General features: G+C 38.6%; 2 protein-coding genes across 7 annotated transcripts in view; both read left to right on the forward strand.

The window, feature by feature from the left end:
• The window catches only part of LOC140196269 (DISP complex protein LRCH3-like), a 144,534-nt gene that overhangs the window by 63,330 nt on the left and 60,893 nt on the right, over positions 1-20,311 (forward strand). For all 6 annotated transcript variants that reach the window (XM_072255173.1, XM_072255171.1, XM_072255172.1 and 3 more), the window contains exons 6-10: positions 1,987-2,099; positions 8,873-8,966; positions 9,621-9,741; positions 16,542-16,690; positions 18,915-18,994. In XM_072255173.1, the coding sequence (XP_072111274.1) occupies positions 1,987-2,099; positions 8,873-8,966; positions 9,621-9,741; positions 16,542-16,690; positions 18,915-18,994 (557 nt within the window). The remainder of the gene's footprint in view (positions 1-1,986; positions 2,100-8,872; positions 8,967-9,620; positions 9,742-16,541; positions 16,691-18,914; positions 18,995-20,311) is intronic.
• rpl35a (ribosomal protein L35a) overlaps positions 1-20,311 on the forward strand; it is a 147,412-nt gene that overhangs the window by 8,237 nt on the left and 118,864 nt on the right. The gene's annotated exons all lie outside the window — the stretch shown is intronic.

A 20,311-nucleotide genomic window follows, 5' to 3' on the forward strand; every position in this document is an offset into this window, starting at 1 on the left:
GAAAAGTTCCCAGCAGAACTGAAGAAAATAATTACAGAAGGTGGTTATTCGTATACGCAAGTATTTAACTGTGACGAAACTGCAATTTATTGGAGTCTTCCTGATTCTGGTAAGTGAAACTATACTGTACATACGTTATTTCTACTTTATATAGGCTGTGTATTTTTGTGTGTTATTTGGTATGATTTGGCAGCTTCATAGCTTAAAGGTTACTGGAGAGAGTGTTTCTGCCAAGAGTGCTTACGCTGAGAGTGCTGCCGTGAGATTTTCGCTGTGCTAGACAGTGCTGCAGAAAAGTATTTCTACTTCATGTAGGCTGTGTATTTATCATATTATTCCTGCTTTTACTATATGTTACTGTTATTTTAGGTTTTATGTGTTATTTGGCACGATTTTGTAGGTTATTTTTTGGGTCTGGGAATGCTCAAAAAATTTTTCCCATATTAATAAATGGTAATTGCTTATTCACTTTATGACATTCCAACTTACGAACCGTTTCATAGGAACGCTCTACCTTCAGATAGCGGGGGCAACCTGTAATTGGTTTGGTACAGCATTGTGGGTCAAAGGCCCTGTTCTATGATGAATTGTTCTGTGTACTTAATTGGCTGTAATTTCCTTTGAAACATTGTGAGAGTGTAAAAGATAGTATATAAAAGTAGATATTTTTGCTATTCTTGGTCCATGTAGCACAAAACACTTGCTCACCTTAACTATCAATAATCACCCCCTGCTCCCTGGCTCTATCTGTGTAAAATTTTGTGGTCACCCAGCCACTGCCCGATTGATTTCATTAGCCACCTCAAACACGTGAAACAGGAGTAAAAGCAGGTCATCCTGAGGAACTGCCCAAGGCAAGATTCACTTCTCACTTTTCTTATTTAACTCCACCCTTTGTCTCTTTTTATTGAGTTATTAAATTATATGTTAATCTTTAATAATCAGTGTTATGAAGGAAGTTGATTCATCCAACGTTGTCTATGCTTTTAATGATTTCTGTTCTTGTTAGAGTTTCAACAGTTTTGGAATTCTTTTCTTTTCACAAGAAATAGGAGCAGGGGTAAGCCATCAGTCTGCTCAAGCCTGCCCCACTACTTAATATAATCATGCTGATTTATGCAAGCCTTAATTTCTCTTCTATGCCATTTTTCCATACCCGTCTATTCCTCAATCTATCATATAGTTATCTGCCTTCACCTTAAATACATCTGTTGTTTCAGCTTCTGCCACCTGCCAAGGCATAAAGTTCAACACCCTCTGCAAAAAGAAAATTCTGTGTAGAAATTAGAGAAATCTTTGCAAATGTCATGAATTTTTAATGCATTTTAATATCTTTTTCTTGGTGCTTTTCTTCACAGCTTAGTGATCTATTAGTGGTTATGTAGCCTGGAGTGTTCAAAGGAGGTTCACAAAAATGATTCCACAATCGAATGGCTTGTCATATGAAGAGCTTTTGATGGCTGTAAGCCTGTATTCGCTAGAATGCAGAAGAATGAGGGGTGACCTAATTGAAACCCATGGAACGTGGAAAGGCCTCGATAGAGTGGATGTGGAGAGGATGTTTCCTATGGTGGGAGAGTCTAGGACCAGAGAACAGCCTCTGAATAGAGGGGAATCCTTTTAGAACAGCGACGTGGAGAAATTTTTTTAGCCAGAGAGTGGTGAATCTGTGGAATTCTTTGCCGCAGGCAGTTGTGGAGGCTAAGTCTTCAAGTACAGTATATTTAAGGCAGAGGTTGATAGATTCTTGGTTAGTCAGGGCATGAAGGGATACGGGGTGATCGCATGAGGTTGGGGCTCTGAGTGAAAATGGATTAGCCATGATGACATACTGGAGCAGCCTTGATGGGCCAAATGTCCTAATTCTGCTCCTATTATCTTATGGTCTTACTTGTCTTAATTCATAAAATATCATATCGTTGTTATCATGTTGCATTTTCATCATAGTATTAGATACTGATTGGAACATGTATGCTTTTCTTCTAGATTTGTATAAAGGGGAAAATCCATATATTCAAATACCTTAATATTGAAGCATGTAAGAATGTTCCAGAACTACCAGAATTTGACAGAACAAGACCAACTGGGTTCAACTCATGGTAAGTAAGAAAAAACCAAGGCTGGGCTGTCTATCAGTTTGGATATTTCACATTTATTATTTCCAAACTGAGAAGGAGTTGGGTGATGATTATAGAGGACAGTGCCAAAGGTTAAGGTGGTTAAAAACTGCAGTCAATTTAATTTACATATCCAAATTTGCTGATTCCATCTTGAAAATTTCACCAAGAATCTAAAATGTATTACTTAAGGTATTTAACAGTTTCAGCACATCAGGAATTTGTACTTTGTAATTCACTAATATTTTTAATACTGTAGTTTTAGCATTAATGTAGGATCTTCAGTTTAAAGCTTTGTGGCATTATTTTGAAACACTCTTATTGATTAAAAAATGAATATTTAAATTTCCAGTGGGGTCTGTTAACAGAAAGTGTATTTGATGTGGGAAAAAAAATTGAATATTTAGAAGGTATCTCAAAAGGAAAGCTGATTTAAAATGACAGTTGCATTGCTTTTATGGAGTGTGCAATTAAATGGACTATTAGCTATAATTTTGTAGCCACTGCACTTAACCACAGAATATGAAAACTGACTATTTTACAGTTGCGTTTGATTTTTCTCTGTATAAGGGCATAAGTAGCAGAATTGGGCTACTTGACCATTTATCAAGATCGTTATAGACAATAGACAATAGGTGCAGGAGTAGGCCATTCGGCCCTTTGAGCCAGCACCGCCATTCACTGTGATCATGACTGATCATCCACTATCAGTATCCAGTTCCTGCCTTGTCCCCATAACCTTTGATTCCGCTATCTTTAAGAGCTCTATCCATCTCTTTCTTGAAAGCATCCAGAGACTTGGCCTCCACAGCCTTCTGGGGCAGAGCATTCCATATATCCACCACTCTCTGGGTGAAAAGTTTTTCCTCAACTTCCTTCTAAATGGCCTACCCCTAATTCTTAAACTGTGGCCTCTGGTTCTGGACTCACCCATCAGCGGGAGCATGCTTCCTGCCTGCAGTGTGTCCAATCCCTTAATAATCTTATATGTTTCAATAAGATCCCCTCTCAGCCTTCTAAATTCCAGAGTATACAAGCCCAGTGGCTCCAATCTTTCAACATATGACAGTCCCGCCATCCCGGGAATTAACCTTGTGAACCTACGCTGCACTCCCTCAATAGCAAGAATGTCCTTCCTCAAATTTGGAGACCAAATCTGCACACAGTACTCCAGGTGTGGTCTCACCAGGGCCATGTACAGCTGCAGAAGGACCTCTTTGCTCTTATACTCAATTCCCCTTGTTATGAAGGCCAGCATGCCATTAGCTTTTTTCACTGTCTGCTGTACTTGCATGCTTGCTTTCAGTGACTGATGTACAAGAACACCTAGATCTCGTTGTGCTTCCCCTTTTCCTAACTTGACTCCATTTAGATAATAATCTGCCTTCCTGTTCTTACCACCAAAGTGGATAACCTCACATTTATCCACATTAAACTGCATCTGCCCACTTACCCAGCCTGTCCAGGTCACCCTGCATTCTCATAACATCCTCCTCACATTTCACACTGCCACCCAGCTTTGTGTCATCGGCAATTTGCTAATGTTACTTTTAATTCCCTCATCTAAATCATTAATATATATTGTCATGGCAGATCTTCTATCTTATACCATTTTCTTGAACTGTTATTAGATCCTTTGATTTTCTGAATATCCAAAGTCTTAACAATATATCATTTTTAATATGTTTAATAACTATATACAGTGGAGCTAGAAAGTTTGTGAACCCTTTAGAATTTTCTCTATTTCTGCATAAGTATGACCTAAAATATGATCAGATCTTCACCCAAGTTCTAAAACTAAATAGAGAGCCTAATTAAGTAAATAACACAAAAACATTATACTTCATTTATTTATTGAGAAAAATGATCCAACATTACATGTATTTCTTGGAAAAAGAATGTGAACCTCTAGGATTATCAGTTCATTTAAAGGGGAAATTAGAGTCAGGTGTTTCAATCAATGGGATGACAATCAGGTGTGCGTGTGGATGGCCCTGCTCTATTTAAAGAACATAAACCTGGGTCTTCACTATCAAGGTTTTTGGAAGTGTACCGTGCCTTGATCGAAGGAGATTTCTCAGGACCTCAGAAAATAAGTTGTTGATGCTCACCAGGCTGGAAAATGACACAAAACCATTTCTAAAGAGTTTGGGCTCCAACAATCCACAGTCAGATGGTGTACAAATGGAGGGAATTCAACACCATTGTTACTCTGCCCTGGAATGGTTAACCAACAAAAATCACTCCAAGAGCAAGGCGTGTAATATTCCAGGAGGTCACAAAGATGCCAGGGTAACATCTAAGGAGCTACAGTCCTTTTTTGCATTGGCTAATGTCAGTGTTCATGAACCTACCATCAGGCAAACACTGAACAACAATGGTGTACATGGCAGGATTGCAAGGAAAAAGCCACTATTCACCGAGAAGAACATTTCTGCCCATCTAAAGTTTCCTAAAAACCACATGGATAAGCCAGAAAGCTATTGAAAGTATGTCCTGTGGAAGGATGAGTCCAAAATTGAAATTTTTGGCTTAAATGAGAAGTGTCATGTTGGCAAAAAGCAAACATTTCATTCTAGCATAAGAAGCTCATCCCACCTGTGAAACGTGCTATCAGTGTCATGGTTTGGGCGTGCTTTGATGCCATGGGAGCAGGGCAGCTTGCCATCATTGATGGAACTATGAATTCTGAATTGTACCAGCAACTTCTACAGGAAAATGTTAGGGTATCCATCTGTGAATGGAAGAGAAAATGGGTCATGCAGCAAGACAACGACCCTAAACACGCAAGTTGGTCTACTAAAGAATGGTTAAAGCAGAAGAAATTTCACGTTTTGGAATGGCCAAGTCAAAGTCCTGAGCTTAATCCTATAGAAATATTGTAGAAGGATCTGAAGCAAGCTGTTCATGCAAGGAAGCACACCAACATCCCAGAGGTGAAGCAGTTTTGTAAGGAGAAATGGTGTAAAATTCCTCCAAGCTGATGTGCAGGACTGATCAATGGTTACCAGAAATGTTTGGTTGAAGTTATTGCTCTACAAGGTGGTCACACCAGTTACTGAAAACGAAGGTTGGCATACTTTTTCCAACAAATACATGTAATATTGGATCATTTTTCTCAATAAATAAATGAATAAGTGTAATGTTTCTTGTGTTATTTATTTAATTGGGTTCTCTTTATCTAGTTTTACGACTTGTGTGAAGATCTGATCACATTTTAGGTCATAATTATGCAGAAATAGAAAAAATTCTAAACAGTTCACAGACTTTCTAGCACCACTATATCTGTAGCCCTCCAGGGTACAGAATTCCAAAGAATCGTGAGCCTCTGTGAAGGAATTTCTCCTCATCTCTGTCCTAACTGACTCTTTGTTCTGAAATTCTTGTTGCTCACTCCTGATCTGATCGCCTGCATTCAGTCTGTTGAGCCCCACTAGATTTTGTAAGTTTTGAAAGCTCTTGTGAATGTCTACACAATCATTCCTCGTGTAGCAAACCTGCATCCCTGGAACAGTCTAGTGAACTTTGCTGCAATTGTTCTGTTGCAAGTATATCCTTGGGAGAGAATATCGATATACCAGGACAGCTCCAATGCTGATGAATCATGCATAACAACTAATTTCTGGGTACCCCATTGGACTCGTACTGCTTTGCTTACAGTTGTTGCTCAAATGTTTTAGTTACATTTTTAGTCCCAAGGTAAGGGAGTCTAAACCTAGAGGCTGTAGGTTTAAGGTATAAGGGGATAGATTTAAGGGAGACATGAGGGGCAACTTTTTCCACACAGAGGGTGCTGGGTGTATGGAACAAGATACCAGAGGAAATTATGGGGGTGGGTACAATTATGATGTTTAAAACATATTTAGATTTCTTTAATAACTGTATTTCAATTTTAAAGGACATTTGAACAGATACAATATATGGATAGGAAAAGCTTTTAAGGGTATGGGCCAAATGGAGGCAAATGGAACTAACAAAGGCAAGCAACTTAGTTGGCATGGACAAGTTGAACTGAGAGATCTGCTCCTGTGCTGTACAAATCTATGACTAGTACTATGCTGTACTTGGTTCAACATACCAATGTAAAGAGGACAAAGCTAAGAGGACTTACCTACATTAACACTTCTCTAACAAGAAAAGGTCTAATCACCCAATCTTGATCTGCTGATTTACCTATTCTCAACATACTAGAAAGTTGGAATTGATTAGAATTTTAACTGCACCTACCTCACAAATACTGTGGGGATGGCACGGTACCGTAGCGTTTAGCATAATGGTACAAAAGCGCCAGTGACCTGCGTTCAATTTCTGCTCCTGCCTGAAAGAAGTTTGTATGTCTTCTGTGACGATGCGGGTTTTCTCCAGGTGCTGCAGTTTCCTCCCATGTTCCAAAGGTGTATGGATTAGTATGTTAATTGGTCACATGGATCTAATTGGGTGGCACAGGCTCGTTGGTCCGGAAGGGCCTGTTACCTTGTTGTATCTCTAAATAATAATAAATAAAAAGCTGGTTGTAGTGTGGGTATCTTGCTGCAAGAGGTATTTTGATGTCAAAAGCCATTTCACCATCTACAAGGCACAAATCAGAAGTGTACTGAGCTACTCTCCACAGGCCTGAATGAATGCAGCTGCAACAACTTCAAGAAGTTGATAGCATACAAGATAAAAGTTGTTCACTTGAATGTACCCAATCCACTCTTATAAACATGCACTCCCTCCAATACAAATGAACTGCAGAAGGCATATCGTCAAATTTCATTGAGCTTACTCCGGTATCACTGTGACTTCTGCAGTCAAGGGCAACAGAATCAGGTTTTCCTGCAAATCTTGCACCATGATTCTTACTGGGTCTAAATCTGGAATTCCCCAACCTATCCAACAAAATTATGTGAATAGCTTGTGAACAGCTCAACATCACCACCCTAAAGGTAATTAGGGTTGGGCATTACATGCTGATCTTTCCAGTGATGATGCTCAAATGAAAAAAAGAAATCTGATCATTTTGATGAATAGTTTTTTGAAAATAGAATGTGATTGCATATGATGCATGCCTTGATGAATGCCATAGGGTAATGCACAGTTTAGATAAGAGTTTTATGCGTTCTTGTGGGTGTTGCAAGGGGACAGCAGCAAAAAAAGTCACATGCTAACTCAGTCAGTCATTAAATTTATCTGTAAATACCATCATTGCAATCAACAAATGGAAGGTTTTATTTAACAGAAAATTGTAGCAACCAATGGGAATAGATAATGTCTCTGACCAAGTAAGTACTTAGTAGCAGTACATAATTTGTCTGTGTTAAGTTAAAGTCAGCTGAACTGTTATCTGACATCTGCTGTTCTCTGCCTATCTGCCACATCGCATTCCTTTTCCTTGATATGATTTCTCATTAGAGCATTAATTAAATAGGAGCCAGGCAGACTGATTTCACTGTTATTGTAACTGCAGTTCTCATGCACATCCTGCTTGAAAATTGACATCAAACTCCAAGATGATGAGTCGATCATTAAAATAGTTTTAAGTACTTTGACTAGTTACTTTAATAAACCGTTTCAAAGATCCTAAGGCGAATAGTATTCATATGCCTGGTAATTTATTTCTGGCACTAAACTATTGGTCAGAATTGTCATTGGTAACATTTGGAAATCTTTGGCACAATCAACTATTTGAATAAATGAATATGTCGTCCTGTTTGTTGACAGTTTGAAACTTGTTTTTAAAATGAGTGAACAAATAAGCTGTTAAGTACTGAACTTGGAGTCGTGCTTTAATAGGCCTTTTTCTAAATAACCTCAGTGTTCTTCAAATTTGTATGACAGTTTTTTTATATTGTTTCTCTGTTAAACTTTCCTGGGTGGATCACAGCAAACAAAGTCTAGAAGGAGTCTTGCCAGAACTTGTCAGATTTTTAAAACTATTTATTTCAAAGGAAGGAAAAATCAGGAATGCTTTGCAACTGGAGGTCAGCCACTTCTGCTAGATTTGCTTGAGCAGTTGAGCTTACACTGTCTTCAGAAAACCTAACCATTAGAGTTATTTTAACCTTTAGAGCATCTATTTCAAGAAAAATTGTGTTATAATGTTTTACATTGTTGAGTTTTTGTTAAAATTAAAAGTAACAAGTTTCACACAAAATTAGGAGCAAGGAATAGTGAAGCTATTATTAGAGAAATGAACAAAAAGCCATCATTGAATCAAGTTAGCTGTGAATTGCCTCAGTGAAAGATGAAAGATGCTTCTTGAGAGCTCCATTGAGCCTCATCAGAATGCTTTGGAGGTAAAGGTTGGAGTTATAGATAGGGAATCAAGTGAAGCCTATACGTTAAGAGAATGGAATTATTAAATCAGTCACTGGATTCGCATTTAGCTTTGCCTGTGAAGATGATATTATCCTGTGTGTATTGAACACAGTATTACCTGAACATAATCTCTTTCTTCACTCTTTTGTTACAGTTCGTTGACTGAGTATGATGCCTTTGTAGATAACTAGAGCTATTACATGTCCAGTATAATTAAGCTTGTAAATATCATTGGATACCATCCTGCTGACAAAACTCGACTTTGAGCTCCAGAAATAATACATGGTTACCAAGAATGCAGTGCTTGCTTTCGAACACGTGCAAATCAAATACTTATAGAACCTGATCACCAGTATTGGTGATGAAATACATGATTGATTACAGATATTTTAGGTACTTTTCCCAGTCATTTTTTAAATTCTTCCTCTGATGATTAGTCTTTATTCTTTTTACAGTCAGGAAGAGTATTTCACAGGTCGACCATATGGAGCACTGGACTCAGGCTTTAACAGTGTTGACAGTGGAGATAAAAGATGGTCAGGGAATGAGGTATGTAACACTATACCTTTACAAAATAATACTTGGATCATATATTACCAATGTTTTGGAGCTTTCCTTAAATATTTATTGTAAGTAGCTAAAGATTGCAGTCATATTTTAAATCTTTCCAATGACATAAATAAAAATTACATTCTTGGTCCTTTCATTGCTCCCAATCAAAATATCTCTTTACACTTGCTGCTCTAGGAAAGTTACTTTTTTAATTGGACCTCTCATAGTTCAGTGAGCAACATTGGCTTTGGAACTCCTGTATGCTCAAATTTGCTACCGATTATCCTTTTCTGTTGTCAAGATTATTACCCTTATAGTATTTTTTAAATATTTTGTCCCTCACTCCCCACTGAATTACTAATGCACTTTTCCAATTATTAATAGAACAATATATTTGAACCTAGTTTTACAACTGTGATTCTTTCCCTGAACAATAACTTAACAAATACCATCCAGTTGGGAAATCCTTAGAATATTCCTATCGTATATATGATTCATTTCATTTGATACTTAATGGGCATATCCCAATTTTTTTTTTTGAAATATTGTCCTATTTGTTGGAGTTTTTAACAGTATCTTGGGACAAGGTCTATTACTGTTGTGTTAGATTATATTTTAGTCTAAAATGGCAAATCTTGTCTTGCTGTGTAGCCTGCAGATGAATTTCCTGATGTTCCACAACGAGTGGCTGAAATTGCAAAGGAGCAAAGGCAGCGACGAGAGTGTCAGCATCATGAACAGCGATCTTCATTACTCATGCCAAATGGCATAGGTAAATTAAATTCAAAGGGCATTAGGTGCAATCACATCAATTGTATCTGTACAGAAATGAGGTCAAAAGAAGAAATGTTCTGTGGTTGTTAACATTTTAACAACTATTCTGTTAACAAAGATCCTGTATGCTTTCCTCTGACAAAAATAAACGTGTCTCCTTAAACCAATTTACCTTGCTTTGAATAATACAAATATGTTCAATTTATGTAAAACATATTTTAATTTCTCCACTAACAATTCCAATTTTTCAATGTCACCAGATTATTGTGTTTTTATTTTAAAATCCTATTTTCAGACTGAGTATCCTTAGGACAGAATTTGGTATGGTTCTTGTTATTTATCGTACAGTTAAAATCAGAACTCTTGGACTTAAAATGATCATTTTGATCCTCTCTCCATAAATGCTGCCATACCTGCTGAGTATTTCCAGCATTTTCTGCATTATTTTTGTTTCTAGTCCCTGCTTGCTCATGATATGAGGATGAGGTGGAATGCCATCATACATCACTGATGAGTTTGAAAAGGAATGGATAACATGAGAAGCTATATGCCATTAACTCTTCCTGTCATCGAGTTATAAAAAAACAAGCCCTTCGACCAATTTCTTCAGTGCTGACTAAGTTGTCTTCCTGAGCTGGTTCCATTTATTTTCATTTGACTCCGATCCCTATAAACATTTTCTCACAATGAATCTGCCAAAATATCTTTTAAATTTTGTAATCATTCTTGCTTCTGCCAACTTCTCCAGCATCTTGTTCTATTCCTACTACCATCTGGTAAAACTTGACAAAGTCCCCTTTAAATCTTTCTTTCCTCGTACTTTAAGCATATACCCTCTGGTTTTAGACTCTTCTACCTTGGGAAAAAAGACTGTGACCATCCATCTTACCTATGTACCTCATGATTTTATAAATCTCTACAAGGTCACCCCCAGTCTCCTTTGCTCCCAGCATATTCAGTCGTATATACCTCAACCCCTTGAATCCCAGCAACACTCTTGTGAATTTTTTTCTGTACCTTGTTTAGCTTAATAAAATCATTCTCATAGTATTGCAACAAGAACTGCACACAATATTCCAGCTGCAGTCTTGTACAGCTGTAACATTATGCCTTAACTCTTAAACTCATTTTCCCATCCAACAAAGGAAAGCATGTCATACACCCTCTTTACTACTTTGTCTATCTGTGTCTCCACTTTGAAGGATCTTTGTACTTGTACCCCAGATCCTATGTTCTATAGCATTTTCCAGAGCTTTGTCATTCACTGTGAATTAGAATCAGAATTGGGTTTATTATTGATACACAGTTGCAAGAAAAAGTTTGTGAACCCTTTGCAATTACACGGTTTTCTGCATTAACTACCTGTAAAATGTGGTCTCATCTTCATCTATGTCACAATAATAGACAAACATAATCTACCTAAACAAATAGAGCACAAACAATTGTACTTCTCGTCAATACTGAGTACACCATTTAAACAGTCACAGTCTAGGTTCAAAAAAAGTATGTGAACCTCTAGGATAATGCCTTTGACAAAAGCTGTTTCGAGTCAGCTGTTCCAGTCAATGAGATGAGATTGGAAGTCTGGGTTGTAAAGCTACCTTGCTGTATGAAAAGGGCACATAAAAGTCAGGTTACTGACAGAGGCTGCTCTTCTCAAGAAAGATCTGCTTATGTGCACCATGTGTCGATCAAAACAACTTTCAGAGGACCTTAGAAAAAGAATTGTAGAGATGCATCAAGCTGGAAAAGACTATAAAAGTATTTCTAAAGATCTGCATGTCCATCAATCCACGGTAAGAGAAATTGTCTACAAATGGAGGAAATTCAGTACTGTTGCTACTCTCCCTAAGAGTAGGCATCCTGCAAAGATCACACCGAGGGCACAATGTGCAATGCTGAATGAGGTGAGAAAGAACCCAAGGGTAACAGCAAGAGACTTGCAGAAATCTCTAAAACTTACTAAAGTCTTTGTTCATATGTCCACTATAAGAAAAAAAACACTGAATAAGAACGGTGTTCATGGAAGGATACCACGGGGGAAAGTACTGCTGCACATCTCAAGTTTGTAAAAGACTGCCTAGGTGCTCCACAGTGCTTCTAGAACCATATTCTGTGAACAGTTGGGACAAAACCTGAACGTTCTGGTAGAAATGCACGCCGCTCTGTTTGGAGGATAAAGGGCACTGCACACCAATACCAAAACCTCATCTGAACCATGAAGCACGGTGGAAGGGGCATCATAGTTTGGGGCTGCTTTGCTTTTCAGGGCCCGGACATCTTGCAATTATTGAAGGAACAATGAATGCAAAATTATATTAAGGCACTTTACAGCAGAATGTAGCAGTCCGTCACCTGAAGCTTAATAGAAGTTGCAACAAGATAAAGATCTGAAACACAAGAGTAAATCAACAACAGAATGGTTTAAGAACAAGAAAGTTTGTGTTTTGGAATTGCTAAGTCAGAGTCCAGACCTTAACCAATTTGAGATGCTGTGGCATGAACTGAAGAGAGCTGTCATGCATGGTATTCCATAAATATTGAAACAGTTTTACAAGGAGGAACTGTCTAATGTTCCGCCACGCTGTTGTGCAGGTCTGGTTTGCAGCTACCGGAAATATTTGGTGGAGGTTATTGATGCTAAAGCAGGTTCTATCCGTTATTAAATACAAGGGTTCACATACTTTTTCCAGCCTTGACTGTGAATGGTTAAACAATGTGTTCAGTAAAGACATGAAAATTGCAATTATTTGTGTTTATTAGTTTAGGCAGATTGTGTTTATCTATTATTGTGACTTGAAGATCAGACCACATTTTATGAGTAATTAATGCAGAAAACCAGGTAATTGCAAAGGGTTCACAAACTTTTTCTTGCAACTGTATGTCTTGAAATGTGTTGTTTTGTAGTACAATGCAGTACAAAAAAGATACTATAAATTATAACAATACATATAAAAACATAAATCTGCGTGCGCAAAATTTATGAGATAGTGTTCATGATTTCATTGTCTGTTCAGAAATCTGATGGTGCAGGTGAAGGTGTCATTACTAAAATGTTGAGTGTTTGTCTTCAGGCTCCTGTACTATCTCTGATGGTAGCATTGAGAAAAGGGCATGTCTTGGGTGGTGGGGATCCTTAATGCCATCCTATTGAGACATTGCCTTTTGAAGATGTCCCGACGCTGGGGAAGCTAGTGCTCATGATGGAACTGGCTAAGTTTACAACCGTCTGCAGCTTTTTCCAATCCCGTGCAGTGGCCCCTCCATAACTGACGGAGTTAGAATGCTCTTCATGAGCATTCATGAAATTTGCTAATCTTTGGTGACATACCAGTTCTTCTCAAAAGTCTAATGAAATATAGCTGGTGGCATGCCTTCACAATTGCAAGAAACCTGTTGGGTCCAGAATAGATCTTTAGAAATGTTGACACCCAGCAACTTGAAACTGCTCATTCTTTTTACTGCTAGTAAGGACTGGAGTATGTTCCTTTGACTTCCCCTTCCTGAGGTCCAAATCCATTCCTTGATCTTACTGACGCTGAGTGCAAAGTTTTGTGACACCTCTCAACCAGCCAATCTATCTCACTCCTATACACCACCTCATCACCATCTGAGATTTTGCTGAAAGCAGTTGTGTCATCGGCAAATTTATAGCTGGCGGTTGTACTGTCTAGCTCACACTCTTGGGTATAGAGCAGTGGGCTAAGCACGCTTTCTTGAGGTGCAGCAGTGTTAATTGTCAGCGGGGAGGAGATGTCATTTCCAATCTGCACTGACTATGGTCTTCTGATGAAGAGGTCAAGGATTTAGTTGCAAAGTGAGATACAGAGGCTAAGTTTTGAAGCTTATTGATTAGAACTGAGAGGATGATTCTGTTGAATGCTGAGCTATAATCAACAAGCAATAGCCTTACATACATATTGCTGTTATCAATGTGGTTCAAAGTCGAGTGACAAGCCAGTAAGGTTGCATCCACTATAGACATATTGTGGCAGTTGGTAAATTGCTGCGAGTTCAGGTTCTTGTTCAGGCAGGAATTAATTCCAGCCATGATCAATCTCTCAAAGCACTTCATCACAATAGTTGTGAGTGCAACTGGGTGATAGCTGTTGATGTAGCTTACCCTGCTTTTCTTGGGTACCAGTATGACTGATGCCCTTTTGAAGCAGGTGGGAAACTCTGATTGCAGCAGAGAAAAATTGAAAATGTCCTTGAACACTGCAGCCAGTTCGTTGGCACAGGTTTTCAGTATCTTACCAAGTACACCATCAAAGCCTGACGCCTTTCGAGGTTTCACCCTCTTGAAAGACGTTCTAACATTGGCCCCTGAGTCAGATATCACATGGTTGACCGACACTGCTATTTCATTCAGTTGTAGTTTTATTCTCCCTTTCAAAGCATGCATAAAAGGCATTTAGCTTAAGAGGCATTTATCTGGGAGTGAAGTATCACAGTCATTTATGATGTTTGATTTCATCTTATAAGATCATAACATATAGGAGCAGAATTGAGCTATTTGGCTCATCAAGTCTGTTTTGCCATTTCATCATGGCTGATCTAATTTTCCCCTCAGCCCCAATCTCCTGCCTCCCCCCCACCCCCCACCCCCGTATCCCTTCATGCCCTGACCAATCAAGAATCAATCAACCTCTGCCTTAAATATGCATAAAGACTTGGCCTCTAAAGCTGCATGTGGCAAAGAATTCCACAGATTCACCACTCTGGCTAAGGAAGTAATGGCCTGCAAGCCCCACCAGAGCTGATATGCATCCAATTCCATCTCTCAACTTCCTTCAGTGTTGCTTTTTCTCTCTTGAGATAGTTTTCGTGCACTAGTTTAGCATCCAAAATGCAACATTCAATATTTGCCTGAGATAAATTCCATCTGCTTATCCTTGGTCCATTACCAGTTGACCTAGATTCTGTTGATACATTTTTCACTGGGATATTAATTTATTGGAATATTTAATAACAATAAAAACTTAAGTACACCATAGCACCAATTTTGGTAATTTCCAGGAACTTAGTAGTTATGCCACTTTCACTCTTATCCAGATCATTAATATAGGGGAACCAGCACCAATCCTTGTGGCGTATGCCACCCCCTGCAGGGTGATAATGATCAACTTATTTTTATTGTAAGATATTCCTATAAATATATTCTAAATATTGCACTTTAGTCTGCTCTGTAAGTGAATTAGGTCTATTGCATGAACGCAATCATTCAGTGCCTCATATTTGCATATGTTCTACAGCAGAGAAATCCAGAAACAATCCCACTAACCTTCTCTGTCCATGTCACCATGTAGCTTTCACTTTGCAAACGTTTACCTCACTCCTTTAAAATATATTGGTATTACTGAATTGACCACCCCCAGCAGTACATGTCCTTTAATAACTGATAACTTCCAATTGCTAACACTCATCAACAGCACCTGAAAGGCTTTACGTAACTCTGTCAAACACTTAATTTAAATAAAATTCTCTGAATCACGTCATGGTGGAAGGTAGCCCAAGTGTGTTTTTGGAACTGTTATTCTTTTATTACTATAGCTTCTACTAATCATGGCACATATGAGCAAAAGCAGGCCCACCTATGTGTTAAATTTTGAGTATGTTGTGGCAAACCAAGTGTTATTCTTGAGCTTCTCTGGCAGTTGCTCTCCAACTGTTTACTTCAGCCAGTTGCCCAGATAAATCTATGTAGATGGTATCTTTTTGAATGCTTTCCTTGAAAAGAATCTCATTGTAAACAAACATTTCAATCCCAAGCTAGGAAGAAAAGTCCGTGGCATTGATTTCAGGTGAACTGGGCAGGCCAGCAACAGAGTTTGAAAATAAATTCAAACATTTTAGCAAGGCTGGCTCCAAATCTAGATAAACTGGTTAGGTTAGTCATATATAAAATTGTATGCAAAATACATGGAGCATTAAGCTGCTGTAAGTGGCCACTATGACATTGGTATTCATAATGCTTGATGTTTTGTGTGTTTTTGACTGATTTAAATGGTGCCCGTTTTAAGTTGAGAGAATTTTGAAATGCAAAAAAAATCTTATGATTTATGCTCTAGATGGTTTGCAGATATTGTATAATGCATTGTGACAAACAACATTGTGTTCTATTTTACCCCTCCAACTTTCAAATCCCTTACTCACTCTTCCCTCAGTTAGTCCTGACGAAGGGTCTCGGCCTGAAACGTCGACTGCACCTCTTCCTAGAGATGCTGCCTGGCCTGCTGCGTTCACCAGCAACTTTTATGTGTGTTGCTTGAATTTCCAGCATCTGCAGAATTCCTGTTGTTTTTGTTCTATTTTAGTCATCGTTTTATTTATTTATTGAGATACAGAGCAGAGTAAGCCCTACCAGCCCTTCGAGCCATCTGCCCAACAATCCCCTGATTTATTCCCCCTAATTATGGGATAATTTACAATGACCAATTAATCTACCAACCGGTACATCTTTGGACTGTGGGAGAAACCCGGAGCACCCAGAGGAGACCCACATGGTCACGGGGAGAACATGCAAACTCCTTACAGGCAGCAGTGGGAATTAAACTTGGGTCGCCTGTACTTTAAAACGCTGTGCTAACCAATATATCAATACATAACTGCTACTCTTCTGCTCTGTGCCTCCTTATAAAACTCTAAATTGTACCTGACTTTGTGGTGCCACATACAGTTTCTTAAATTTATCATGAACAAATTATAGAAAAGCTGAGACTAAGATTGTGTCATTGTGCATGTTTTGTGAAGTAAATAATTTGCAATAGTAGGTTGAAAATATTGTTTCTATTCCAGTTGAACATGATCTAGAACAGATTGATTACATTGATAGCTGTCCAGTCGAGGAAGAGGAGGAGGAAGTTCGGTTGTTAAAACGTCCTGAGTCCACTAGCCTCAGTTCACAATTTATGGCATATATTGAAAAGAGACGCATTAACTATGAGGTAGTATGCATGATCTTTGGTTTTCCATACAAAAGAGTGGAGATGTTTGCATGTAAAGAGCGTATGATTAAGAAAGTGGTTTGCAGAGGAAATATGTAATTGAATTAAAATTTGCCAGTTGGTTTTTCAACTAATAATCTTGTCAATGCAATAACCTCTTACATTTGATTTTATTCAATTGCTGTTTCTTGCATGAATTAGATTTATGGAAAAAGATAAATGATGGGTAAATATGAGCAGAGACACATGTCATTCACTATATGTAGTGGATTCCAGTTAATTGGGACACATCGAGATCAGTACATTTTAGCCTAATTAAGGGGCTGCTGGAATTAACTTAACTTTCATAGGAGTAGTTAAAAAGCTATAAAGAATACAAACTACTGTTTAACTGAGTAACAAATTATGTACTTAATGAAAAATTAGAATAAATTAGAACATCATCAATACTACTACAGTATTATAAAACTGTGTATTCATTCCTAACAGTTATCAATGGAGGAATTCGTCCAGTGTATGCTGCCTTGTTCTTTCAATTAACTGTAAACGAACAAAATCAATGCCGATACCTAGTGCAGATAATGGACTGCCTTCATACAATCCTTTCGACAATTGCTTCCTCCAAATCTTTATTTTCATTGTAACATTTAAAATGATTGTCAATACCTTCATATTCTTTGTAGTTCCTAACTTATTGAAGTAATGGAAATCATTTCATTTTCACTCTTGGTCATTTGTGGCATCTGCAAGCCTGAATACTTGAAGCGGCAATGAAAAACAGTTCTGAGGAGTCTTACTACTTCTCGCCAACTATCAGTGGCAAAAGCACTGCTCATTGGAAAAAAAAACGCATGCAACTGATGATATTTAAAAACTGTTCATTCTAAGCATAGGGTAGTGTATAATGGACACACATGTACACGAGACTAATGCTTGTTAGAAACTGTTTAGCCATGACTCCTGCCCCAATTAGGTGGCATCAGAATCAGGTTTATTATCATCGGCATGTGACGTGAAATTTGTTAACTTAGTAGCAGCTGTTCAATGCAATACATGATATAAGAAAAAAAATAAATCTTATTCAGTATACTTATGCAGTATATGTATATTGAATAGATTAAAAATCGTACAAAAAACAGAAATACTATATTTTTTTTAAAAAATGAGTTAGTGTCCAAGGGTTCAATGTCCATTTAGGAATCGGATGGCAGAAAGAAAGAAGCTCTTCCTGAATCGCTGAGTGTGTGCACCTCCTAACAGTGAGAAAAGGGTATGCCCTGGGTGCTGATGGTCCCTAACAATGGATACTGCCCCTCTGAGACACTGCTCCTTGTAGATGACCTAGGTACTTTGTAGGCTAGTACACAAGATGCTGCTGACTAAATTTACAATCCTGTGCAGCTTCTTTCGGTCATGTGTCCACCCCCACAGCAGACAATGATATAGCCTGTCAGAATGCTCTCCACGGTACAACTATAGACGTTTTTGAGTGTATTGTTGACATACCAAATCTCTTCAAACTCCTAATAAAGTATAGCTGCTGTGTTGCCTTCTTTATAACTGCATCAATATGTTGGGACCAGGTCAGGTTCTCGGAGGTCTTGACACCCAGGAACTTGAAACTGATCACTCTCTCCACTTCTGATCCCTTTATGAGGATTGGTATGTATTCCTTCGTCTTACCCTTCCTGAAGTCCACAATCAGCTGTTTCGTTTTACTAACGTTGAGTGCTACGTTGTTGCTGCAGCACCTTTCCACAAGTTGGCATATCTCACTCATGTACGCTCTCTTGTCACCACCTGAGGTCCTATCAACAATGGTTGTATCGTCAGCAAATTTATAGATGGTATTTGAACTATGCCCAGCCATACAGTCGTGTATATAGAGAGTAGAGCAGTGGGCTAGGCACATACCCCTGAGGTGCAACAGTGTTGATCATCAGCGAGGAGAAGATGTTATCACCAATCCGGCCAGGTTGTGGTCTTCCGGTTAGGAAGTCGAGGATCCAATTGCAGAGATAGTATCTCAAATAAACAAAGGGAAACCTAGCTATCTTCTCAATTAATATTGTTTCTTTAAGAGTTGTCCCAAATAATTGGCTGTCCTGATTAGCCTATGGCCCAATTAACTGGAATCCACTGTATCCTATTTGACAAGACTGGTAAGTAATTAGTTCCACAGTGCTTCTAAGGGACTAATGGTGAAGGTGTTTTTCTCTTGAAGGGTTCTTCTGTGAAGTCACCAAAGCTTATTGGAGACCCACAAAGAACGGAAAATGGGAGGAGTTGGTTACAACAGAGCAGGTAATATGTCAGCTTCAATTTATTGTATTTGCATGAAACAATGAAAGTGACTTGCATATTTCAAAACTACAACTTTTTTTAAGAACCAGAGCAACTGAAAATAATTTAATGTAGCAGGAATATATTAGCTTTTACAATTATAAAACCTGGCATATAGTGAATGCTGAGACTGGTGAACTTGTATGTCAGTTATAGGTTTGCAATGTGCTAACTTTAAAATAAAATAATTGAAAATTAGAATTTTCTGCAGCGGAGTTAGAGGCCTATTGTACCAACAGGATTATTCAGTGCTTTATATTTGCATTTATTCTTCAGCAGAACAATCCAGAACCAAACCCATTAACCTAGTTGTTAATGGGATTAACAGTTCAGCTCAAATCAAATAAAATCTAATTGTCATTCAAACCATACATAGATACAGGTAAATGAGACAGCGTGGTAAATGAGACAGCGTTCCTCTGGGGCCAAGGTGCAAAAACATACACGCACATTCAAAATAACGAGAAAGGAGAAAAAGAACATAGACACGTAAGAAAACAAATTTTTTGACCAAATTCCTGAGTAACAAGTCCTGCAAATTGATGGTTCCTGGCAGTCCAGCCTGTAATCCCACCAATCCACCAATGGAGGGTGCAGCACAGGCAGGAGAGGCCACCCCCAACGGAGCCTGGACATCACACTGCAATACAAACCCAAGGATTGAGGCCTCGTCCGAGCTACAGCCTAGGCGACACTGTTGCCTTGTCGCCTGTCTCGACACCAAACAAAGGAACCTAGCCTGCAGCAATCAATGTCCAACAGAACCTTGCAATCACAAAAGTAACATCTAAGACAGTCATTCATGGTTTCACTGCATACCACCTTCACGCCAACTGGAAGGCATGAACTATTCTACTGCCTCCGAATAGCATGCGGCAGCACAGTCTCCACCCAGGTCAGCTTTTCCAAGCCCAGTCCAGCTTCTCCTGAGTCCCGACGGCAGTAACAGGACTTACGAAGGGGAAATCGTGCTTGACTAGCCTTCTGGCATTTTTTGAGGATGTAACTATGAAAATGGACAAGGGAGAGCCAGTGGATGTAGTGTACCTGGACTTTCAGAAAGCCTTTGATAAAGTCCCACATAGGAGATTAGTGGGCAAAATTAGAGCACATGGTATTGGGGGCAAAGTACTGACATGGTTTGAAAATTGGCTGGCTGACAGAAAACAAAGAGTAGCGATTAACGGGTCCCTTTCGGAATGGCAGGCGGTGACCAGTGGGGTACCACAGGGTTCAGTGCTGGGATCGCAACTGTTTACAATATATATTAATGATTTA

Source organism: Mobula birostris, chromosome 4 (assembly GCF_030028105.1).
Source record: "Mobula birostris isolate sMobBir1 chromosome 4, sMobBir1.hap1, whole genome shotgun sequence".
In the NCBI taxonomy this organism is placed as follows: Eukaryota; Metazoa; Chordata; class Chondrichthyes; order Myliobatiformes; family Myliobatidae; genus Mobula; species Mobula birostris.